Genomic DNA, 24,960 nt, shown 5'->3' with positions numbered 1-24,960 from the left:
TATAATTTTGAAAAATACTGTGATATAAATTTTTGGTCATACCGCCCAGCACTATAATGTACTGTGGCCCTGCACTGGTAAAACTGGGGTGTTTGCTTCAGGAACTATTATATAAATAAGTTGCTGTGTAGCCATGGGGGCAGCCATTCAATCTGGAAAAAAGGAGAAAAGGCACAGGTTACATAGCAGATAACAGATACCATTGTATTCTACAGGGTTTATCTGTTAGCTGCTATATAACCTATGCCTTTTCTCCTTTTGAATGGCTGCCCCCATGGCTACACACCAGGGTTTATATAAATTCTAGAATTTAGGGTAATAGAGGGCACTCCGGGCTAGAATATTCTTGCCCTTTAACCACAAAAAAATACAAAATGTATACAAAGTATATAATATCCAGATGCTAGGGTTTTAGCAATCCCCCCATGTGTAGTAGATGGGGCGCAATATCGCGTAAGCGAATGTAACGTTTGCGGAAGTGAAGTCACGGTACCCGAGCGCGCGTTAATGCGGTAATTTTTTGCACCAAAAAAGGGTTAAAAACTGTGTAACTTACTAGGGGCACTAGAGCTCCCTTGACAAAGGCGTTTGAGCCAAATGTTATGGTATTCTCTCATCCAGAGTATCTGCCTTCATATCCTCTTTTTTTCCATCAAATTGCGGGGTGGTATGTATGTACTTGTTTCTTGATGGATATATATTGTTAAAGTACTGAAACTTTTTAACATCATGCTTTTGATGAATAAAATGCTTTTTTAACTATAATACCTCCCTAAGGAAGTTTTTCCTGGTGTGCAGGGTTTATATGAACTCTAATAATGTTTCTGAAGCAAACACAAAACTTTTACCAGTGCAGGGCAGCAGTACATTATAGTTTAACTTCTTTGAAATATATACATTTTTTGGTGTTACTGTTCCTTTAAAAGGCTGTCAGCTGCAGCAATTACCTTGCTGCTAAGATCTTTATTAAAGGGCTGAGTTTGTGATTAATTATTCCATGTTCCAGGGTACCCACTATGCAAAACCCTGGGAGAAACATATTGTCCATCTACAACTAACCCAGCCACTTTATTACACCATGGGGGAGATTTATCAATCCACAATCCATCATGTTTTCTTGCCGTTTTTTTCATTATTTAACACGATTTTCGTACTGTGTAAAAAAAACGTACAAAATCGTATTGTCGCAACAAGTACAACAGTTTCGGATTCATTCAAGATTCGGGATCGTGACTTTCCTTGGGCCAGGTTGGAGCTGCTGAGTGGCATTGAGCCCTATGGGAGGCTTTCCTTGGGCCAGGTTGGAGCTGCTGAGTGGCATTGAGCCCTATGGGAGACTTTCCTTGGGCCAGGTTGGAGCTGCAGAGTGCCATTGAGCCCTATGGGAGACTTTCCTTGGGCCGGGTTGGAGCTGCAGAGTGCCATTGAGCCCTATGGGAGACTTTCCTTGGGCCAGGTTGGAGCTGCAGAGTGCCATTAAGCCCTATGGGAGACTTTCCTTGGGCCGGGTTGGAGCTGCAGAGTGTCCATTGAGCCCTATGGGAGACTTTCCTTGGGCCAGGTTGGAGCTGCAGAGTGCCATTGAGCCCTATGGGAGACTTTCCTTGGGCCAGGTTGGAGCTGCAGAGTGCCATTGAGCCCTATGGGAGACTTTCCTTGGGCCAGGTTGGAGCTGCAGAGTGCCATTGAGCCCTATGGGAGACTTTCCTTGGGCCGGGTTGGAGCTGCAGAGTGCCATTGAGCCCTATGGGAGACTTTCCTTGGGCCAGGTTGGAGCTGCAGAGTGCCATTGAGCCCTATGGGAGACTTTCCTTGGGCCAGGTTGGAGCTGCAGAGTGCCATTAAGCCCTATGGGAGACTTTCCTTGGGCCGGGTTGGAGCTGCAGAGTGTCCATTGAGCCCTATGGGAGACTTTCCTTGGGCCAGGTTGGAGCTGCAGAGTGCCATTGAGCCCTATGGGAGACTTTCCTTGGGCCAGGTTGGAGCTGCAGAGTGCCATTGAGCCCTATGGGAGACTTTCCTTGGGCCAGGTTGGAGCTGCAGAGTGCCATTGAGCCCTATGGGAGACTTTCCTTGGGCCGGGTTGGAGCTGCAGAGTGCCATTGAGCCCTATGGGAGACTTTCCTTGGGCCAGGTTGGAGCTGCAGAGTGCCATTGAGCCCTATGGGAGACTTTCCTTGGGCCGGGTTGGAGCTGCAGAGTGTCCATTGAGCCCTATGGGAGACTTTCCTTGGGCCAGGTTGGAGCTGCAGAGTGCCATTGAGCCCTATGGGAGACTTTCCTTGGGCCGGGTTGGAGCTGCAGAGTGTCCATTGAGCCCTATGGGAGACTTTCCTTGGGCCAGGTTGGAGCTGCAGAGTGCCATTGAGCCCTATGGGAGACTTTCCTTGGGCCGGGTTGGAGCTGCAGAGTGCCATTGAGCCCTATGGGAGACTTTCCTTGGGCCAGGTTGGAGCTGCAGAGTGCCATTGAGCCCTATGGGAGACTTTCCTTGGGCTGGGTTGGAGCTGCAGAGTGCCATTGAGCCCTATGGGAGACTTTCCTTGGGCCGGGTTGAAGCTGCAGAGTGCCATTGAGCCCTATGGAAGACTTTCCTTGGGCCAGGTTGGAGCTGCATAGTGCCATTGAGCCCTATGGGAGACTTTCCTTGGGCCGGGTTGGAGCTGCAGAGTGCCATTGAGCCCTATGGGAGACTTTCCTTGGTCCAGGTTGGAGCTGCAGAGTGCCATTGAGCCCTATGGGAGACTTTCCTTGGGCCGGGTTGGAGCTGCAGAGTGCCATTGAGCCCTATGGGTGACTATCCTTGGGCCGGGTTGGAGCTGCAGAGTGCCATTGAGCCCTATGGGAGACTTTCCTTGGGTCAGGTTGGAGCTGCAGAGTGCCATTGAGCCCTATGGGAGACTTTCCTTGGGCCGGGATGGAGCTGCAGAGTGCCATTGAGCCCTATGGGAGGCTTCCAAAATCATGCACAAAAGGATCAAAGTCGGAAAGGTTTTCCTGCATTTTACGATCGTCCGGATACGAAAATTTCGTGACTTTCGGATCGCCAATACAATATTACCGTGAGTAATACGATTTTTTCATAAGCATATTCATGATATTTGCGATCATCAGAAATTATCGTATCCGATCCGAATTTTTCCCGTTTGGGATTCAAACTCGCTTTTAATGAATCGGCCCCCATGTATACAAAACTTTTTTAAATTTGGCGGCATTACAACAAATCCATAAAACTATAAGATACCTTTTGTGAATTTCTCATCCTTACACCTTTTTTATAATTTGGCGACCAACACTTTAAGAACTGTGTACTTACCGACACTTTTGTGAATTCCCCCAGAGTTATGTATAAAACTCATTATTCTTTAGCATAATGTACTTGTTTGAGGGTAAATAACGTGTATGGGGCAATGAATTACTTCACCAGCCCCCCATTCTCACTGTAGATGCAGCACTGCACAAGCCTTTATATATTGTAGCAGGTAATGTTTGTTATAACACTATGATGCCTCTCAGTATTTCCCTGTATTTTATGATTAGCCCAGATAATGCCCCTAGGGGCTGGTATCTCAGTACATACTGTTTCTAGGTAGTATTACTCCTGCAGTTAGGTAGGTGCTGCCCTGCAGAGTGCAGGCTTTGTCATAATATTGCCTTGTTTAGATATAGATTTGTTACCTAATTAAGATATAATTAATCCTTATTAGATGCAAAACAATCCTATTTGGTTTATTTAATGTTTAAATGTGGCAATTTAAATTATGGAAAGATCCCTTATCCGGAAAACCCCAGGTTCTGAGCATACTGGATAACAGGTTCCCTGTATAGATAAAATGGGCAAAAATGAGCACACTTGGGATTATATTGTGAATAACGTCCCCCCCTATTGTAAAATGTAAGGGTATTATGATAGTGAGGAGTTTCATTACCATATAAAGATACAAGGCCAAGTGCTTTTATAGAGGTCATGGAAATATAAGGTGACTTCTAATCCTTATAATACACAAGAGCCATGAATATCATGTAAATTACATCCTTATAATTAGTGCTCAGTGATGTCATTACTAATAATCACTGCTTAGTGATGTAATTTCTGTCATGTTTCACTAAAACTTGTGTATTATAAAAAATAATGTACCCCCTGTCATAAAATATAAGGATATTAGAAGTAACCTCGATGTTCCATGACCCATATAAAAGCCTTTGGCCTTGTGTCTTTATACGATCGTGGAACTCCTTGGTAACTTAGTATATCCTTATATTTAAAAATAGGGGTTACATTATTCTCTAAATTATATATATAAATTTAATGCAAAAACAGGAGATTTTATTCAACATTTGAATAAATGTTAATATTGAGATCAATGCAGGTAAGTCTGAGCGGCCACATTACTTGTGTGAGCAAGGCCTTAGAGAACGTCACTTCTGCTATCCACATCAGCCCTCCTGGAAAGCCTCAGCACAGATAAGCATCAAGCAGTGCGCCAGGTGCATCTTTATGTAGGGAGTCACAGGGGTTTGGAATGGGGCACTTGAGTCAGTGCTGGGATAAAAGGGGGAGCAGCCCATGCAGGAAGGCTGAAGCCATGATCAGGGGTGGAAAATAATTATATAAATCAGAGATGCCTGACCTGTAGCCCCTTTTTATTAGCTCTGCGACCATCCCTCCAACTGCCTTCATCTGGGAGTTGCAGTTCAATATCAGCTGGAGGGCTGCAAGTGAAATATCCCTAATTGGCACAGTGTCTGGCACTGACTGGCATCTGTTTAAAACAAAGCAACTTCTGCTAAAACAACACACTGGGCTCCACAGCACAACTTACTACAGGTTGCAAAAGAGTTGTCCTCCAGCTGAAGGGGTGTCCAACTTGCAGTCCTCCAGCTATTGTTGGGCTACAACTCCACTCATGCCCAGACAGCCTCCTGTATGTTGAAAGGGAATCTAAACACTGTTGCTCAACCATTCTTTACCCAAATATTTTTCCAACCTTTGCCAAGCATGCTGGTACCTGTAGTTGAGATACAAATGGTTTGTATTCTTAAAGCAAAATCTCTCAACAAATATTTTTGATCCAATGTCAGCCTTTGTGTCCTTTGAACAATAAACATAATGAGTTGCTGTCTGTTATTGATTGCTTACTGTGTCTCATTGTCTCTTCATTTTTTCTGCCCAATTAGCTATATTAGCACCAGTGCCAGAGAATTACATGCTAGACACTGATAGTAGATGGTGTGCCCATGCAGCCGCCTGAGGAGGCCAAGTTGATGCCGCCCCCCCTCTCCCCCTGCGCTTAGCTTTTTCGTGTCAGAGGGGGTGAGGGGGGACAGCATTGCTAGCTCAGAGAGAGAAATAGCACTCTCTGAACTAAAAGAGCAAAATTCCCATTTAAAAATCAGAATTTCGTCTTTTTAAGTTACCAGGAGCGGATTTTTGCCGCCCCTAGTAAATCACCTGGCACTGTCGCCTGAGGGGAGTTTCCTGCAGGGTCGGACTGGGGCCCTGCAGGTGCCCCCAAGTCCCCTAACCCTACCCACTGGGGCGCCCGTAACCCTCCTGACTTCCTCCCCTGAGTGCGCATAAGTTTAACGCCTCAGTGGAGGAACAGTCGGGCAGGGGGAGCGCTGGCAAGTGTTGGGTCTGGCCGCCGGGGCCCACTGGGATTTCTCCCGGTGTCCCAGTCCTACCCTGTGTTAAAACTATTTTGTGCTATGTTTGTGCACTACGGCACATTGTACTGTCTCACAGTATGGGGACAACACACACACAGCCCAGGTTTTACACACATTATAATTAAGACACACTGGTAAATTGCTTAGAATTGCATTCTCCGCTTCCCAGAAAAATTTAGATGGAAACCCCTTTTATGATCCTTATAATTAAACCTACCCTCAAGTCTACTATGGCCTCCCTGTGGTGATTACTATACTCTATTACAGTGATCCCCAACCAGTGGCTCAGGGGTAACTTGTTGCCCCCCAACCCCTTGGATGTTGCTCTCAGCGCCCCCAAACCAGGGAGTTATTTTTGAATCCCTGACTTGGGGGCAAGTTTTGGTTGAATAAAAACAAGATTTCCTACCAAATAAAGCCCCTGTAAGCTGATAGGGTGCATAGAGGCCCCTAATAGCCAATCACAGCCCTTATTTGGCTCCTTTTTGGTGCTTGTGTTGCTCCCCAAGTCTTTTTACATTTGACTGTGGCTCACAGGTAAGAAAGGTTGGGGACCCCTGCTCTATTAGAACGTTATACCACAACCTCGCAAAATATTCTGAACGCGTACAAACGCAGTAACCTAGCAACCAATCCCTTCAGAAACGACATCCCGCCCCAAAGCCCTGATAACCCCGCCATGTAAAATTGGTTCTTCAGAAAAGGCAGCAGAGAACTCAATCACTCTATTTAACTACAATTCCCAGAATTCCTTTACTCACACACCTGCGCCAAGTCGTTGCGTGAGGTGTATAGCGCTCCCTTATTGGATAACTATTCTCTCAGTGGGAGGAGCCGCTGGCTGCTCAGGGCTCGGAACGCTTGAGGAGGGAAGTTGTTTCCACGCCGGAGTCTTTAGACAGTCGCACCAGCTGTTCTCTGGCGGTTGGAGTGATAGTGCAGCATGGCAACCATGGCGGTAAGGTACTTGGGATTTTTTAGGGTTAATGTGTTTAAATAGCTGAGACGCTGTTGAGGCGCTCGGCCTTCCTTGGTAATATTCTACCTTAAAGGCGCCATGTTATCCCCCTGTTATCCTATATGGTATGTTTAGTCTAAGGCATGGCTTCTGGTGTGTGCCTAGTAGCGGCCCCTGAGCTGCTCTGGTACTGCTTCCTCATTGGGCTAACACAGCACATCCTTTTCTTATTGAGTGGGGCTTATTTACTGAGCTCGTTTGCACCTGGGCAGTAACCAATAGCAACTGGGCAGCTTTGTTTAGCCACTCGCAGGAAGAATAGTTAAATGACAACTAAACCTAAAATTGCTAGAATGTGGCAGCCACACCTTCTCTAATCTCTGGCCTCCTTTCCCAGGCTGGTGCTCCATTCTATTTAATGTAAAGCACCTTGTTGCTGCCTCCCTGCTTTCTTCTAGGTACCACTGAGGCTGTAGGTTAGTGACTGGTATCATGGCTGTCATGGTCGGACTGGGCTGTGAGACACTGGGGAAAAAAACCCGGGGGGCCCCGCCGACCCAGACCCGATACCTGTAAGTGCTGCTGCAACCCTGCTGCCTTTCCTCTATGTTTGTGGCTAAGTAAATGTAGGTGAGTGTAGTGGGGGCCCCGGGCACCCAGCCCAACACTGCTAACAATATGGCACCCCACCACAAATGTATGTGTATTTTTCCTCTTTACAGCAAACATTTGTATTTCATTGGTTGCCATAGGTTACTTCATCAGGACAGTTTTGCTCTATGTTAGTCAACATATAGTGCCCAGGGAGAGGCAGCAGGAACCTGACCAGGCCAAATGGGGTATAGGGGGCACTGCATATAAAAGAGTAACCCAGATCTACACACTAGCTCCAGAGAAACAGCCTATAACAGATATGAGATACTTTTCCTGTGGCTATGCATAGGTTCAGGTTTGTAGTTACATGGCGTAAGATTTCATTCCTTTATCATTATTGGAAAGTGAAAAAGAGCTCTTGTTTCTATGCAGTATATTCAGGCCTCTTAGTGCAGCCAGCCTCACCAGAACTGAAACATTTACTCCATAGCATTCTGCTCAGTTGACTGCAAAAAGCTGAACTATGGTTGCCATGGGGTTCTGCATCACCGTAGGGCATGCATCTGTTTGTAAATTCCCCCCTCTGTGAAATGTGTTGGTGTGTATGGCCACTTTTATATGGAGCAGTAGTGTTGGTTCATGGTAAGCAAATTAATTACTCTATAGTTGAATGCAATGTAGACCAAAGATGCTTTCCTCCAGCCTTTCCATCATCCTTGGATATAGCCATGCAGTAGCTAGGGGGGTTGCTTGTGGTGTAGTGGCAGAGGTATGCTGAATATTCTGGGCCTCTGGGGATGAATTATTTAACACGGTGTTAGTCTCAGTAGCTTTGTTTTGCTTGTTCCTGGATAGACAGTCTGCCAGTTTAGCCCATCTTTTTTTGTATGACCAAAAAAAAAAAAAAAACAGCTTCCTGGTTACGAATTGTCCAGAATAAGGCAGATTTTTAGTGCAAATGTTAGTAAATCCTTTCAATTAGATAAACTGCTCACCTGCTTGAGCTGTTATTTCACATCATACTCCCTGTCAGATGGCTTGTGTTGCCTGGTGTGACAGGGGTGTATGTAGTTGCTCTTGAGTACTATAAGAGTAAAATGACTCCAGTTCCATGAATTACCCGTGTGTTTTGGGTATCCTATAGCAGGACAGTTTGCCTTGGTTCTTACCATCCCGTATCCTATTGTTGGAGAATTTGCTTTGCAAACAACCTTGATTTGTTACTAGGAAACCGTTTGTTAACGGGGAAGATCCTTAGGGCAGACTGTTAGGATGGTAATGACAGGCATAGGCCGAGGCAGTTTGCAGTTGTTCTTATATAAAGGTAGGGCTAAATGGGCATGAGGTGGACAAAAAACAATGTTCAGCTCACAACATGCAGGGGTGGGGCAAATACATTTGGAATTCTCAAGAGGTAATCTCACATTCTGTAGAAAACATTGGTGAATCTTTATAAGCCAATGTCTCCTGCATTTATTTTGCTGCTGAGTTGTAATTAGTATTTCATGCATTGATGTCTAAAGGAAACCGTGATCAATATTCATGGTTATTTATGTCTCATAGACAACCAAGGTGCCAGAGGTGCGAGATGTCACCCGGATTGAGAGGATTGGTGAGTGTAAAAATACTACAAAAATAAACACAAAAATAACCTGCTAAACATGATGTGGTTCCCATGTAGCCCTCCTATTCAAATAACTGAATATTTTAGAACTCATGTATTCACCTCCATTGCATCGTGACACTTTTTGTTTCCATGGGCAGCAGTGCAGTTTAATCAACAAACAGTCTCCTTGGTGATAAATAGCTACAGAGGGTTGTAACTTTGCTGCAATCCCAGGCATTAGCATCACAAAGTTCCATCACTATTTTCATTTACTTTCAAGCCAAATGTGTTTAATTTTATTTATCTAATTGCAACAACAATTTTAAACGCGCATTATACACCCCTTTTCAAAAATTTTGAGTGCTGAGCATAATTTTTTGCCTGTTTAAAGTAAGAAATATGTTGCTAATAAGGAATGCCCACAGTGCCTTTTTTCCTACACTTTGGTCAAGCTGTTGGCTCTGTGCCAGATTATTTTGATAACATATATATATACTATATATGATAAAATAAAACATATATATTGCTTAACAAATATCCAAATAATAAAATATTTCAAGGAAACAATTTGTACATGTAATTGCAAATGAAAGCAGTGTCTGTTTATGTTTTTCTCTAACTCGCTTAAGACAATATATATTCACCTCCATATCCATTAAATCAAACAGCGGCTTCCAAGCCAAAATTAGTTAAAGAGCCCCACACAACACAGAAACCCCTAATATACCTATCCCTGTAATCTGTTCCATTAAAAAGTATGAATAAATACCATTTTATATGCTGAAATCCAGCTGTAAAACATTTATTTTTCTGCATTTGGCATCCTAGCATTAGCACGTGTAACAGTGCATATTAATTGTATGAGGTAGTCTGGGTATGTATAGATTAATACAAAAGATATCCAACACATTAAAATTAGTCTGTGTTTTGTGTTTCCTACCTATTAACTGCTTATTTTTGTGTATATAGTCTAACATTTGTCTCTCTTTGCCAGGCGCACATTCTCACATCAGAGGGCTTGGCCTTGACGATGCGTTGGAACCCCGTCAGGTACTGAAAGCGCTCTAATACTATAATATGAATGGTTATGAATTTTTGCTTATAATGACACTGGTTAGCGTTAGACAAGCAAGTGGCAGATTGGATACGTGTCGATCTGTCCTTCCTTCTAAAAGTAAATTTAACATCATATGTGCAGGGAATTGTGGGATTTGGAGTATGCTGGCTGAAGGCAGGCTTGTCAGCCAGATCAGCAGGAGAACAGGGGGCAGGGCTAAGGGAACTGTTCTAAACCATATTACATACAGTGGTGTGAAAAACTATTTGCCCCCTTCCTGATTTCTTATTCTTTTGCATGTTTGTCACGCTTAAATGTTTCTGCTCATCAAAAACCGTTAACTATTAGTCAAAGATAACACAAGTAAACACAAAATGCAGTTTTTAAATGAGGGTTTTTATTATTTAGGGAGAAAAAAAATCCAAACCTACATGGCCCTGTGTGAAAAAGTAATTGCCCCCTGAACCTAATAACTGGTTGGGCCACCCTTAGCAGCAATAACTGCAATCAAGCGTTTGCGATAACTTGCAACGAGTCTTTTACAGCGCTCTGGAGGAATTTTGGCCCACTCATCTTTGCAGAATTGTTGTAATTCAGCTTTATTTGAGGGTTTTCTAGCATGAACCGCCTTTTTAAGGTCATGCCACAACATCTCAATAGGATTCAGGTCAGGACTTTGACTAGGCCACTCCAAAGTCTTCATTTTGTTTTTCTTCAGCCATTCAGAGGTGGATTTGCTGGTGTGTTTTGGGTCATTGTCCTGCTGCAGCACCCAAGATCGCTTCAGCTTGAGTTGAAGAACAGATGGCCGGACATTCTCCTTCAGGATTTTTTGGTAGACAGTAGAATTCATGGTTCCATCTATCACAGCAAGCCTTCCAGGTCCTGAAGCAGCAAAACAACCCCAGACCATCACACTACCACCACCATATTTTACTGTTGGTATGATGTTCTTTTTCTGAAATGCTGTGTTACTTTTACGCCAGATGTAACGGGACACGCACCTTCCAAAAAGTTCAACTTTTGTCTCGTCGGTCCACAAGGTATTTTCCCAAAAGTCTTGGCAATCATTGAGATGTTTTTTAGCAAAATTGAGACGAGCCATAATGTTCTTTTTGCTTAAAAGTGGTTTGCGCCTTGGAAATCTGCCATGCAGGCCGTTTTTGCCCAGTCTCTTTCTTATGGTGGAGTCGTGAACACTGACCTTAATTGAGGCAAGTGAGGCCTGCAGTTCTTTAGATGTTGTCCTGGGGTCTTTTGTGGCCTCTCGGATGAGTTGTCTCTGCGCTCTTGGGGTAATTTTGGTCGGCCGGCCACTCCTGGGAAGGTTCACCACTGTTCCATGTTTTTGCCATTTGTGGATAATGGCTCTCACTGTGGTTCGCTGGAGTCCCAAAGCTTTAGAAATGGCTTTATAACCTTTACCAGACTGATAGATCTCAATTACTTTTGTTCTCATTTGTTCCTGAATTTCTTTGGATCTTGGCATGATGTCTAGCTTTTGAGGTGCTTTTAGTCTACTTCTCTGTGTCAGGTAGCTCCTATTTAAGTGATTTCTTGATCTAAACAGGTGTGGCAGTAATCAGGCCTGGGGGTGACTACAGAAATTGAACATTGAATTGATAAACCACAGTTAAGTTATTTTTTAACAAGGGGGGCAATCACTTTTTCACACAGGGCCATGTAGATTTGGAGTTTTTTTTCTCCCTTAATAACGTAAACCTTCATTTAAAAACTGCATTTTGTGTTCAATTATGTTATCTTTGACTAATAGTTAACGGTTTTTGATGAGCAGAAACATTTAAGCGTGACAAACATGCAAAAGAATAAGAAATCAGGAAGGGGGCAAATAGTTTTTCACACCACTGTATATCTATGTAATATGGTTTGGAATGTATATTGCAAAGTTGCTTGGCATTATGTTTTCTTTTCAAAAAGCTTAAGTTGTGTTTGGATGAAGTCCACTTAAATTGTCTTTTGCAGTGTGCAGCTGACAGCCCTCTACATCCACTAAATTCACAAACACGCAGGTGCTTGATAACATCATTCAGCTTGTTACCTCCATGCTTCTTTCCTGAAGCAGATTTTATCTTTATTATTGACACTACATATGGTCACCAACTGTTCAGTGCATTCAAATATTTGGGGGATCTGGCTTAAGAATGCCTCTTAGTAATATGTTCATTTATCGAAGTTCCTTATAAACAATGTGAATAGAAGTGCAGGTACATTATTTAGGAATAGAAAACCTCTTGCTTGGTGCTTATATATTTAATCCCAGTTTAAGAAAGACAAGCTTAGAGACTTTAATAGGCTGTGTACACAATGGAGCACAGAAAGCTATTCTTATGTATTTGTGTAGGTATCGCAGGGCATGGTGGGACAGCTGGCAGCCAGGCGGGCAGCAGGTGTTATTCTGGAGATGATCAAGGAAGGTAAAATTGCTGGGCGAGCAGTGCTCATCGCTGGACAGCCGGGCACAGGGAAAACAGCCATTGCTATGGGTAAATATTTTTGTTTCTATTATTGTAAGGTATGCTACTTTAAGTATTAATATTATGAAATGCCAGGAATGGGGGGGCATTGCCCGTCTTCTTTTTAGTATACATTTAAAGTTAAAATGATTCATATGATGTAAATTACATATGATGCCAGTAAGCAACTGAAGATGTATTGATTTAACAATCTGTTAATGAGTTTTATGTATTATATCCGTATGTTTGTTTGTTTGATGTAAGATCGTTACAAATACATGGATATATTTTAGTGACATTTCTACATTCACACAAGGAGCCGTGACACTGACCAGTTACCTAAATTCAGTCAATAATATTATCAAACATGCCACAGACCAAGGAGCAGAGGGTAGGCAGACTTCAAACCAGTGCAGAGATTAGACCCCATTCCCCATATAGAAGACACGGGTCAATTAACCCCTGCATTTCCATGTGGTGAAACGCATAAATCCACCACACATTATTGCAGGTGCAAATGCCATGCGTCATAGCCTTTAAAAGAATAACCTCATCCTTTCTGTGTAATTGTGGTTACAATAACCCATTGTAGTGTTTCCAGGCTTTTTAATCTTTAATGTTATTACTTTATATTAATTCTGATCATTTGTGTTTAATACAGGTATGGCTCAAGCTTTGGGCTCAGACACACCTTTTACAGCCATTGCTGGCAGTGAGATTTTTTCACTGGAAATGAGCAAAACAGAAGCTCTAACGCAAGCTTTCCGGCGGTCCATCGGTGTGAGGATTAAGTAAGTTTTCAGTCTGCTGATGGTGAAGACTCGGCTTCATTCCCAAAATACTCTGTCAGTCTGTTTGTGAATGGAGTCCATTCAATGATAGACTTCAACGCTCAGGCTAGGTTTTTAAATCTCATCATTCTTTTCTAGGGAAGAAACAGAAATCATTGAAGGGGAAGTTGTTGAGGTTCAGATTGATAGACCTGCCACTGGGACAGTAAGTAATTGTGCAAAAATTAGGTTGCACTGAAAACAGCATATTTTTTTCCCTTCATATTGTTTTTATACTTTTTAGAAGAGTATGGACTGGAAAAATATAGGCTTAGTATAGTTTAGAGGAAAGTTGAAATGGGTGATTTACTTCCATACTGGTAAGATGATGTTGTACAAAGGCATGCTTTATTTCTTATGAAATATTCAAGAAATGGTAGTACTGTTATTTGTGTGCTAATAAAGCAAGCCTTTGTAAACATGTTTCTACCTTCTGGTGATGATGATTCTGCTGGATCTGTGCTGAAATAGCAGTGTACAAGTCTGTTGTGTCAGGCAGCCCGTGGCTGTTGTATAGTGGCAACATTTATTGGTTATAGTTCTGCATCAGGTGGAATGACAAAGGCTGCTTTTTCCTGTCCTATCACTCATGGCTTTGTAGCAGTTACATATACAGCTGTAACATACACAAACAGAATATTCCCTTTTAAATGACTACATGAATGCGTATTGTTTATGTGTACGTTTACTTATGATTATTATGACATTAACCTGATATGAACTGATGCAGAGGTTTAAAAAATTTTGGGGGGTTAATGGCTTTATAAATACATATATATTCTGTTAAAACAGTCATAGCTTTAAACAACTGTTGCTTTTGTATGTATGCATTGTGTTATCACCAGCTGCAGGGCCTTAGTTTCATAAGCCATATGGCATTTTAGAGACATGTTTTCAAGTATAAATTTTTTTTTCATTTATAGGGTGCAAAAGTTGGTAAGCTGACTCTGAAGACAACAGAGATGGAGACCATTTATGATCTTGGGACAAAGATGATTGAGTCTTTAACAAAGGAAAAAGTACAGGCAGGGTAAGATCATAACAAAGCTGTTATTTTTGGGCACTGTCTGGTAACTCCTCTATATAGTGCATGTTATGTTAATCATTATAGGAAATAATGTCTAAACCATGCCTACCTGTGCTTTTCCTTAGGGATGTAATTACTATTGATAAAGCCACAGGCAAAATAACAAAGCTGGGTCGCGCCTTCACAAGGGCCCGGGATTATGATGCCATGGGATCTCAGGTAAGTAGGTAGCTGGTTGCTTTGACTTTCTGGGCTGGGAGTTATTGGACAATATAGAATAAACTGATTTTTATTGCTTTTCTTTTTCAATTAAGACTAAGTTTGTTCAGTGCCCTGATGGGGAACTCCAGAAGCGCAAGGAAGTAGTACATACTGTGTCACTGCATGAAATCGATGTGATAAACAGTCGGACACAAGGATTCCTTGCTCTCTTTTCAGGTACAGTTGGACATAATTGTATGTGATGGGTGTAGTAGGATGATGGTAACAATGTGTCACAGCAATGTGCTTAGTAGCACCTTAGCCTAGTGATACAGAAGTACTTCAAGCTTTATCCAGTTTTGTGTTGTGCTGTTTTGTTGATTCCACTAGATTTTTCAAATGTAATTTAAAGGAACAGCAACACCAACAAAATGAAAGCATTGTAAAGTAATTAAAATCCCATTTAATGTTGCACTGCACTGATACAACTGGTGCTTCAGAAAATCTACTATAGTTTATATAAAAAAAAAGCTGCTGATTAGCCATGGGGGCAGCCATTCAACCTGGAAAAAGGAGAAAAGGCACAGTTTATATAGGCAGATAAGCGGTGTTGTATCCTGTGCTTGAATGGCTGCCCCGTGGCTACACAGCAGCTTTTTTATACTATAGTAGAGTTTCTGAAGCAAACACACCAGTTTTACCAGTATAGGGCAACAGTACATTATATTTCCATTACTTTACTAGGTATTCCAACAGTTTTATGTTTTGATGTTACTGTTCCTTTAACATAATGGAATTTTCTGTTTTAGGAGACACAGGGGAGATTAAATCAGAGGTGCGAGAACAGATCAATGCAAAGGTTGCAGAATGGAGAGAGGAAGGGAAGGCTGAGATTATTCCTGGTGTAAGTTGTTGATCTTCTGTTGATTTCTTTTTGTACACAATATTTGAAATAAGAAAAATAAATAAATAGATAATGTGTATAGTGAATAAAACATAGAGCACCAGTGTTTACCTTAGCTTTACAGTAAAATCATCATTGGCTGTCCTTGGCCAGATGTGTGTTTGGGTAGCAGAGTTCATTATTATGGCACTCTTAGCCAATGCCTTAGAAAACAACAAGATTGCTCTGTCGGGAATAATTTGGCCGCTCGCACCAAGGTTATGGGAATAAGGGGCTGCATAAGAAAGCACACTGTGCTTCTGTAGAGAAGATAAAAAGTTGCTTTTCATATTGCTGCAACGTTTGGTAACTTGTTCTTTATCTTTGCCTGCAAGCCCTCTGTAGCTATACATAGCTAAACACTTGTCCTTGTTATGAAGCAATTTTTTTTTATTTTTTTTTTTTTAACTTGCAGGAAGCTGTTGCTAAAACAATATAACTACTTTGGATATATATTTTACGGAATTTTTACAGTTTAAAAAAAAACTTAAAATTTCTCATTTATTTTGTTTCTCTATTACAAGCAGCTGAACTGCAGCTCTTTTACTAACTTTCTTGTCTAGCCTGAAGCTCCGCCCCCATTTGCTTTCTCTGCCCTCCTTCTCTCTCTGACCTTAAAGAGGTGCCTACTGTGCATGCCTAATTGGTTTTAATTGGTGCAGAGGCATGTCCAGTAGGCACTTCGTTGAGGTCTTCATAGTCTGAGAGAGGAGTGCTCAGAAAAAAAGGGGTGAATCTTCACTCTAGGCAAGGAAGTCTGTAAAAGATTAGCACTACAGCTGCTTGTAATAGAGAAACAAAATAAATCTACATGCAGGGTGAAGGGTATGTTATTCTGGGGCCTTTACAGATCCTCATGCTTTAAAGCTGCATGAAAAATACTTGGTAGTTCCGCAGTTTAAACTAAATTTAAGTTTAATTTTGATTAGTTTTTTTTTTTTTGGTGCTCAACAGGTGCTGTTCATAGATGAGGTGCACATGCTGGATATAGAATGCTTCTCCTTTCTGAATCGAGCTTTGGAAAGTGACATGGCCCCTGTTCTCATAATGGCCACCAACAGAGGAATAACCAGGTAGGTCGCAGCCGCTGCACTTGGCCATTTATCTGCAAGGTGTGTGTAGAACTCTTTTATGGTTTCATTCCAGTCTATTTCACGCTTTGTCTCGATCTGAAGGACGTGTGAGAGATTTATCTGACCTGATAACCCTTGAGGTGCCCATACACCTTCAGATCCGCTTGCTTGGAGATGTCGCCAAGCGAGCGGATCTTCTCCCGATATCCCCCACCTACGGGTGGGCGATATTGGGAGAATCCAGGCAAATTCGGTATTATTATAACGAAGGGTATAGGCAGAGCCGATGCGGTCCCCGATCCGACTAGATTTTTTAACCTGCCCGATTTCAGGCCAGATATCTGTCTGGAAGGCACATCGGTAGTGCCCATACACGGGCCGATTAGCTGTCGAATCAGTCTAAAGGACCGATATCGGCAGCTAGAATCGGCCGTGTATGGGCACCTTTGGGTCTACCAGAAAGTTGGGCTCCTTTCTTGGGAACACTGTGCTTTTAACACGTCGCTGCTTTTTTATGTCACACCCATTGGCACAAAGCTTACAGATAGGTTTTCCTTCTGTGTGAAGAGATATTATAGGTGTTGCAATGTGTGCAATGGTTCTGATAGGATCTTGTCACATTGTTCACATTGTTGTGCTGAGCAAGGTGCAGCTCATATAAAGAATCCGTGCAGTAACCTTTTATCAGTTTGACCAGCTTGGTTGGTTGTTCTTAGCACAGTCCTAGATACAGACAAGTGTCCCTGGGAAGATGCTGCAGTTGGACTAATGTTGCTTGCTTTGGTGTCTGACCATTGTATTTATAAAGTACCAACATATTCTGGACTTTCATTCTTTTGTTTTTAATGTTTTTAAAATAGAATTCGGGGCACAAACTACCAGAGTCCCCATGGAATTCCTATTGATTTACTGGATCGATTACTCATTATCTCCACCTCACCATACAATGAAAAAGAGACCAAACAGATCCTAAAGATCAGGTAAGAAACTGCATTTAATGACTTTTGAGGGTACAGGCCTGAGAGCCAAAAGGCATTATATGGCATTGTGTAGAACTACTACAGGAGGGAATACAGGGTTATGGGAGAGAGCTCTTAGTTGATCCAGGGACTGGTTCAATTGCCATCTTGGAGTCAGGAAGGCATTTTTACCCCTCTGTGGCAAATTAGAGTGTGTTCAGATGGGGTTTTTTTTTTGGCCTTCCTCTAGATCAACAAGCAGTTAGGCAGGTTATATATAGGCATTATGGTTGAACTTGATGGGCACGTGTCTTTTTTTCAACCCAACTTACTATGTTACTATCGTCGTCTTTACCCCTTAAATGACACCATCCAGTGGAATGCAAGCCCATTTATATAATTAACTTTCTTATTGTTTTTTTTTTTCTACTTGTTTCTCGTTAAAGGGGAACTCTGACTTCAGATCCAAAATGTGTTAAAGAGCCCCACACAACACTATTTTTATATTCTGGAATCCAGCTGCAAAACAGTTCTTCTCTTTCTGCATTGTTTGAAATCCTGGCAGGGGAGGAGGGACTAAAAAAACAAATTATAACAACTTCTTCACAGCTTACAGACAGCATGCAGGAAATACATAACCCACAATGCATTTCACTGCGATGTTCCTTTCCTTATTGTGCAGGGCATTGTGGGATTTGGATGATGCAGGCTTAGGACAGTCAACTACTGTTACATTTTATTTGAGTCTCAAAGTAGTCCGCCAGATCAGCAGGGGAACAGGGGCGGGGCTTAGGGAACTGTTCCAAACCATATTACATTAAACATCATGAATAGGCTGCATATTTTTTAATTGATGTATATTGCGAAGTTGCTTGAAATTGTTTCTTTTCAAAAAACTTAAGTTGTGTTTGGGTGGAGTTGCCCTTGAATAATTTTGAAACAATTCCACATCTTGTTCAGGTGCGAGGAGGAAGACGTGGATATGACTGAAGATGCTTACACTGTTCTGACAAGGATTGGCCTAGAGACCTCCCTCAGATATTCCATGCAACTAATAACAGCAGCTAGCTTGGTCTGCAGGAAGAGGAAGGTGAGCCTAGAACGACTCTTAATCATTATACCATAGCTCTTAGAGAGTCCAGGCAGCATTGCATATGTGGGTTGTAGATTATTGCTGCTACCTAGTTTCCAAATAGCTTATGACTATCAAGCAATCTGAGGCAAGTAGCTGCAGTTTGTGCATATAAACAATGGCCATCTTTCTTATTTATTTCACAATTTAGTTTACCCCTTGGTGGGTATATGATACATTATATGGCTGACAGATTTTTGCATTTCAGGGAACCGAGGTGCAAGTGGATGATATCAAACGAGTTTACTCGCTCTTTCTGGATGAGTCACGGTCAACACAGTACATGAAGGAATACCAGGATGCCTTTATGTTTAATGAAATGAGTAAGTATTAAAAAAGGGGGGACAGCATTCTTACAAAGGAGACCTCTGTATATAGTAGGGAATTCTCTATTGATAGCTATGCACGCACTCTATAGCGTGTAGAAAAATAGCAAACAGCACCTTCTTGTCTCCGTTTAAAAAGCCTTTATTTAATATACATGGCTATTGGATAGCCATGATGAAGTGACGTTTCAGGCCTACATCTGGCCTTTTCTCAAGCTACACACTCTATAGCCGCACACATGCAAGCCTACGCTGTTGTAAATCTAATATCCTTTTTCCTTTGCAGAAACGGACACCATGGACACATCCTGATAGCCGTTTAGAGTAATTTTGTTTCTTTCCACCTCGCCTGGTTCTTACTTTTTTTTTGTTAGATGCCTTAACTTGTTCTGACAAATGCTGTGATCCCTCAGTATCTGTTTTATATAAAATATTCAACTTGTTCCTTAACTTGTTCTGACAAATGCTGTGATCCCTCAGTATCTGTTTTATATAAAATATTCAAGGAAAAGGTTTGGCGTTTTACATTCTGTTATGAGGATTTTGGCACACATACGCAGGGCATACAGCGTGTTAAAGGATCACCTTTAATATCAACATAACACTTTCTACTTGTTTCATGATCCCAGAACAATAAGCTAGCAAGAGGTTTGTGCAAGCAGAGCCTGTGGGCATGATTAGGCCATGGAGAGCTTTAAATGGGACATTTATAGAAGCAAGGGATACCATAGAAACATACCAGGATAACATTCTCCCTGTACTCAGAAAAATTCTGCAAGAACATTTTGTATAGTAATCGACATCATCAAAAAATAAAGTGTTTCAAAGCAATTAAATATAATGTACTGCTGCAGTGAAGTGGTAAAATTGATCTGTTTAGTTCAGAAACAGTATTATAGTTTATATAAACTACTGCTGTTTAGCATTGGAGGCAACTGAAAATGGGCTAAATGGCACAGGTTAAATAGCTGATAACAGATAAGCTCTATAGAATACCATTATATTCTGCTTGGGCTATTCACTACGTAACATGTCCTTTTTCTCCTCCAAATGGCTGCCCTGTGGCTACACACCAGCTTATTTATAATTATTTATATAATTATACCTATAGTAGTCTTTCTGAAGCAAACACACTAGTTTTACCAGTGCAGGGCACCAGTACATTATACAAGTATGTTATCCAGAATGCTTGGCACCTGGGGATTTCCAGATAAGGGATCTTAAGTGTACCCTTAAGTGTACTAAAAAAAGTGTAATAGGAAATAAACCCAATAGAATTGTTTTGCCTCCAATAAGGGTTAATGATATCCTACACTGGATCAAGTACAGGTACTGTTTTATTACAGAGAAAAAAGTTGAGTCTATGGTAGATGCCCTTCCTGTAATTTGCTTTCTGGATAAGGGTTTCCAGATAACAGATCCTATACCTCTGTTTTTGATGTTACTGTTCCTTTAACATCAACTGGTGAGCAGATGCTCTTGGTACATAGGATAATTGTAGCTGGTGTGGGATCACCTTTGGTTATGAGTATGTACATTCTAGCTCATTATTTCTTTCACAGCTACAGAGTTTGAATACACAGCGCAAAGATCCATTCATTGAGGTGATAACGTTTTATTTAGACTTTACACACTGCTCGAGGAAAGGCAGATTCTCTCTGCTCAGCCACGTGCCTGAAGGTGGTTCGGTCAGTTAATCAGCTGGAACTGCGATACGTATTATAGTTAAGGTTATATGGATGCAAAATGAGTTATACAGATGGTTATCTCTATGTAGTTTGGGTTCACGTCTATCGGTGGCCCATCTCTGTATCAGAGGGAGATATGATAAAGCCATATTTGCATTCCTACATTAGCTAAAGAGCACCCTAACATATGACAAGCCATTTCTCTGCCAGGGGTGCATGTATGGGGCAGCTGCAGTGTTTATAGTGCATTTGTAGTGAGGGAAGGAAGGAGAAGAAAGGATGAAATCATTTGGGGGATGCAGAGTTGGTAGGCACCCCCTCAGTGATTCAAATTACTTACTTGCTCCCCTTGGCTGGACTTTTTTTTTTTTTTTTAAAAACCACACAATCCCAGAGTATTGTTAGAGTAATGCTACAATGCCATCTTGTTCTAGTGACCCAGACAATTCCATGCGTTGCTTTTGGCAAACCCACTGATTTCTGTACCGCAGAGCAAGATGGTGGCTGATGTTCGTTATGCACGGACTAACACTATTCTCTATGGGTAAAGCCCTTTCCTCTCTGTCTAGTTTTACTGAGACTGTGCCCCCCCCCCCCATGCTGCCTGTTGTGGTTGCTCAGTAAGGCTAAGCAATACAGTTCATATGGATATGAGAGAGTTGGTGCAGAAGTCTGGCCCAATGCTTTGCACTGTACAGTCGCTGTAGTCCATCTTGCACTGGTTGCACTTACAGCTCACTGCCACCGGATAGGTGAAAAAGGGATCTGTGCCTGGCAGGCAGTCTGGGAGTTTTATGGTGTCGTAGCGGATCTCATTATAGGTGCAGATGTTCTGGTACACAGAGGAAAGGGCATTCTTGAATACCGGATCCTGTGAAAATGAAACCAGATGCTAAATACTGAAAAATGTCCGTGTGTAATCATTCTAAGGGCAGATGCCTCAGAGGTTGGACATGGGGGTTTCTGTAGGATTATAGGGTTAATATAGTTTATGGGAATGGTACAATGTGAGAAATTTTCTAGGCTTTTACTCACCCGTGTCAGGCAGTACCCACTGCAGATGGTTGTGGTGAGAGTGACGCAGATCGGACAGTCATCTTTTTCGGCAGAGATGGTGGCATTGGTTGGGTGGCACAGGCGACGTCCTTGCACAGCAGACAAGTAGATTGCCACAAGTGTCAGTGTTACCTGAGACCTGAACATCCTGTATTAATAAATTGGTTTCATGTCATGCACGCCCAGAGTCACAGGAGTTCTGGCCAGAAAATAAAATGCTAGAATATATATTTTTAAAAAAGGCTTAATATTCTCAGTTAAGTTTTAAGCTGGCGTTTGTGCTCCTTGACAGCATAATGGATCCCAGGAATAAAGGTTCTAATAAAGGTTCCCCTCCTGCCTGTGCTACTTGCCACAACAGCCCCCCCCCCCCCCCCCCTTCCTTCTGCTTGCAACTGTATGAGCAGAGACAGATACGGGACCTGTTATCTAGAATGCTCTGGACCTAAGGGATCTTCCTGTAATTTGGATCTCCATGCCTTAAAAATGATTTAAACATTAGATATACCCAATAGGATTGTTTTGCTTCAATAAGGATGAATTATATCTTAGTTGGGATCAAGTACAGGTACTGTTTTATTATTACAGAGAAAAGGGAATCATTTAATCATTAAATAAACCCAATAGGATTGTTCTGCCCCAATAAGGGGTAATTATATCTTAGTTGGGATCAAGTACAAGCTACTGTTTTATTATTACAGAGAAAGGGGAATCATTTAACCATTAAATAAACCCAATAGGGCTGTTCTGCCCCCAATAAGGGGTAATTATATCTTAGTTGGGATCAAGTACAGGTACTGTTTTATTATTACAGAGAAAAGGGAATCATTTAACCATTAAATAAACCCAATAGGGCTGTTCTGCCCCCAATAAGGGGTAATTATATCTTAGGTGGGATAAAGTACAAGGTACTGTTTTATTATTCCTTAGGAAAAAAAAACATTTTTAAAAACTAGAATTATTTGCTTAATATGGAGTCTGGGAGATGGCTTCCCTGTAATTTAGAGCTTTCTGGATAACAAAGTTCCCAGTTAAGGGATCCCATATCTGTATATAAATACATTAAACTGGGGCTGCTAAACTAGCAAGAAATAACAGAACACTCTAAAAGCTTGGTTCAAAGAAACAGGGTAAAGGCGTAATTAAGTGATAAATAAAGGGGGTAATTAAGTGATGAGTTAACTAGGTAATTAAGGGTAAGTTAACCCCAAATCCCCAAAAAAGAATTCCTGTACAATGGCATAAAACCATGGGTCTCCTCTAGACACATTCATGCTGAACTGTCTACGTTCTCTTTGATAAATATTCGCAATGCACAGAATCCAGGATTTAGCTCTTTTTACAGGTTTCTGATTGGTCCGAAGCTAAGTGTATAACCAAAGCGAATCTGAACCCTTAAAAGTCGCATGACTTTGAAAGTTCTGCACAAATGAATGAAACTATTTTTGGTTTACAGGTGATATCATTCATCTCAAATTTCAGTATGCAATTTAGTATTTGGCATTTGGCCAAATCTTTGGTGGAGGATTTGGTGTTCAACTGAATCCATAAATTAGAGATTTGGTGCCTCCCTAATACATATGCCCCATATTTTTGGAAATCATTCATGCTTGTACACTAATTTCACTTCCATGTACCCAAAAATATACCCACTCACCTACACAAAGTCTTGGGCGTGGCTAGAATATACATGGGGGCCTCTGCCCTAAATGTCTAAAGGTCCCCACACACAGGCCGGTTCTAGCTGCCGATATCGCTCCCTTAGACCAATTCGGCAGCTAATCGGCCCGTGTATGGCGACTACCGACCCACCCGTAGGTGGGGATATTGGGTGAAGATCCGCACGCTTGGCGACATTGCCAAGCGAGCGGATCGGCCTGTGTATGGGCACCTTTAACGAGGTGGGATCCTTTTACCATGTCTTCTGGGAATGCCCAATAGTAAAGGGATTCTGGCGGGAAGTGCTTAGCTAAGCTGAATCGGCTTTAGCAATCCCCAATATTTTGTCACCCAGTCTGTGCCTACTGGGCATAATGGAAACCCTACAGCTGAGACCTCCAGCTAAATTATGCTATCTGCAACTGCTATATTATGCCAAAAAGGCATTACTACTACATTGGAAAGCTACAGGACCACCCTCGCTGAACTTTTGGAAAAAGCTTATAAACGACTCCCTACCAAAGCAGAAACTGGTATACCAAGCTTGCAGATGCCCAGACAAATTTGAGGCCATATGGGGATCACGGCTTGTGGCAAACACACCACCCGTAGGGGTATTGTGTTATTAAGAGAATAGTACAAATGTAACTTGACTTGCATCCCTCCCCCGGCTTACTCTTTCCCTTCTCTTCCTCTTCTTCTATCTACTCCTCTTGACTCTTTTCTCTCTCTTCTCTTCTTGTTTGTCTATTATTTCGTTGTATAGTTCGTCAAAAATTGCTTTACAATTAATAATGCACCTTAATTCAGTTATCATATCTGCAGGGGTAGGAAAAGTCTCAGTATAAGGGCAGAGGCACACTGGGAGATTTGTCGCCTGCGGGTAGTGCAAATTTCCTGTGAGCAACCAATCTCTCCACGTGCCATAGCCCTAAAGTGGATCATGAGGACCCAGTATTCTCCCTTTAACTGTAAGTGAACTAAAAAGATAAATGTCCCACCCTAGCTGGCACCAACCTTCTGAGGAGCAGCAAAGACACTTACCTGGAAAGGAGGGAACTCAAAGTGCAGCTGAAGTAGAGAAACCAGGAATCAGGACCATAACTGGGCTTATTCCTCAACGAGGCTCCCAATTTAAATGGTCAGAAGTGAATCAGCCTACGTCAGGCATGAGGTGACAGAGGTGCCTGTGGGGGTGTGAAGGCCAAAAGGCTTTCCTTATCTTATTCTGGAAAAGATCAGAGAAGCATGGCTTTGTGCAAGTTTAGCTCAAGCAGAAAATCTGATCCGGAAGCAGGCAGTATGTCCTAGATTAGTGCGCACTGAGGAACAAATGTACCGGGAGCATTGCTGATATTTCTTTGGGAGGATAAAAACCCTGAATTAAAAATGGCTAGTATAGTGCATTATAGCAATATGAACACTATAGAGCAAGGGAGCTGGGTCAGACTGGACTTTCAGAGGATCTCCCAGTGGGCCCTGGTCTGGGACAATTACCATTAACCCTTTCTTATTTTCACCAAAATCTAATCTTCATATCATTTGGCACTGTCACCATCTCATTGTTGTGGGGCTTGGGTTTCAGATTTACCAGTGAGCCTTAGGCAGCCCATTCCAACAAAGCCGAAGTACTAATAGGTACAGCAGACCCTGCAGCTGCAGGATGGACCACGAGTATAGAGGGCCACATTGTGCTTGGCTGATGAA

At 42.0% G+C, this 24,960-nt stretch overlaps 2 protein-coding genes across 3 annotated transcripts; one reads left to right on the top strand and one right to left on the bottom strand.

The window, feature by feature from the left end:
• The first annotated feature begins 6,506 nt into the window (after positions 1-6,506).
• ruvbl2 (RuvB like AAA ATPase 2) lies at positions 6,507-19,361 on the top strand. Of its 2 annotated transcripts, XM_012966360.3 has the most exons (15): positions 6,507-6,628; positions 8,786-8,834; positions 9,823-9,878; positions 12,248-12,389; positions 13,021-13,150; positions 13,289-13,355; positions 14,113-14,219; positions 14,342-14,435; positions 14,531-14,654; positions 15,227-15,321; positions 16,315-16,433; positions 17,294-17,413; positions 18,353-18,482; positions 18,733-18,847; positions 19,137-19,361. In XM_012966360.3, the coding sequence occupies exons 1-15, from the start codon at positions 6,614-6,616 to the stop codon at positions 19,160-19,162; spliced, it is 1,389 nt and encodes a 462-aa protein (XP_012821814.1). In that variant the 5' UTR covers positions 6,507-6,613; the 3' UTR covers positions 19,163-19,361.
• A 1,088-nt stretch (positions 19,362-20,449) lies between these two features.
• On the bottom strand, positions 20,450-24,376 carry LOC100490615 (lutropin subunit beta-like). Its single transcript, XM_002939235.5, has 4 exons — positions 24,298-24,376; positions 21,574-21,742; positions 21,191-21,409; positions 20,450-20,566 (listed from the first exon to the last, which is right to left on the bottom strand). Exons 2-4 carry the CDS (start codon positions 21,739-21,741, stop codon positions 20,540-20,542), a joined length of 414 nt encoding a protein of 137 aa, XP_002939281.1. The 5' UTR covers position 21,742; positions 24,298-24,376; the 3' UTR covers positions 20,450-20,539.
• Between the last annotated feature and the right edge of the window lie 584 nt (positions 24,377-24,960).

The sequence above is a fragment of the Xenopus tropicalis genome, chromosome 7 (genome assembly GCF_000004195.4).
Source record: "Xenopus tropicalis strain Nigerian chromosome 7, UCB_Xtro_10.0, whole genome shotgun sequence".
NCBI classification, from domain to species: domain Eukaryota; kingdom Metazoa; phylum Chordata; class Amphibia; order Anura; family Pipidae; genus Xenopus; species Xenopus tropicalis.
Note: the sequence above shows the minus strand (reverse complement) of the source record. Positions and strands in the feature narration are given on the sequence as shown.

Bases quoted from the DNA above. Each gene is read 5' to 3' on its own strand.
- LOC100490615 (XM_002939235.5), bottom strand. From the start codon at position 21,741: ATGTTCAGGTCTCAGGTAACACTGACACTTGTGGCAATCTACTTGTCT. The intron at 21,410-21,573 runs GTGAGTAAAAGC...TCATTTTCACAG, and splicing joins GTGGGTACTGCCTGACACGG to GATCCGGTATTCAAGAATGC. The intron at 20,567-21,190 runs ATATCCATATGA...TAACTATAATAC, and splicing joins ACTTCTGCACCAACTCTCTC to GTATCGCAGTTCCAGCTGAT.
- ruvbl2 (XM_012966360.3), top strand. The intron at 14,436-14,530 runs GTAAGTAGGTAG...TTTTCAATTAAG, and splicing joins ATGATGCCATGGGATCTCAG to ACTAAGTTTGTTCAGTGCCC. The intron at 18,848-19,136 runs GTAAGTATTAAA...TTTCCTTTGCAG, and splicing joins CTTTATGTTTAATGAAATGA to AAACGGACACCATGGACACA.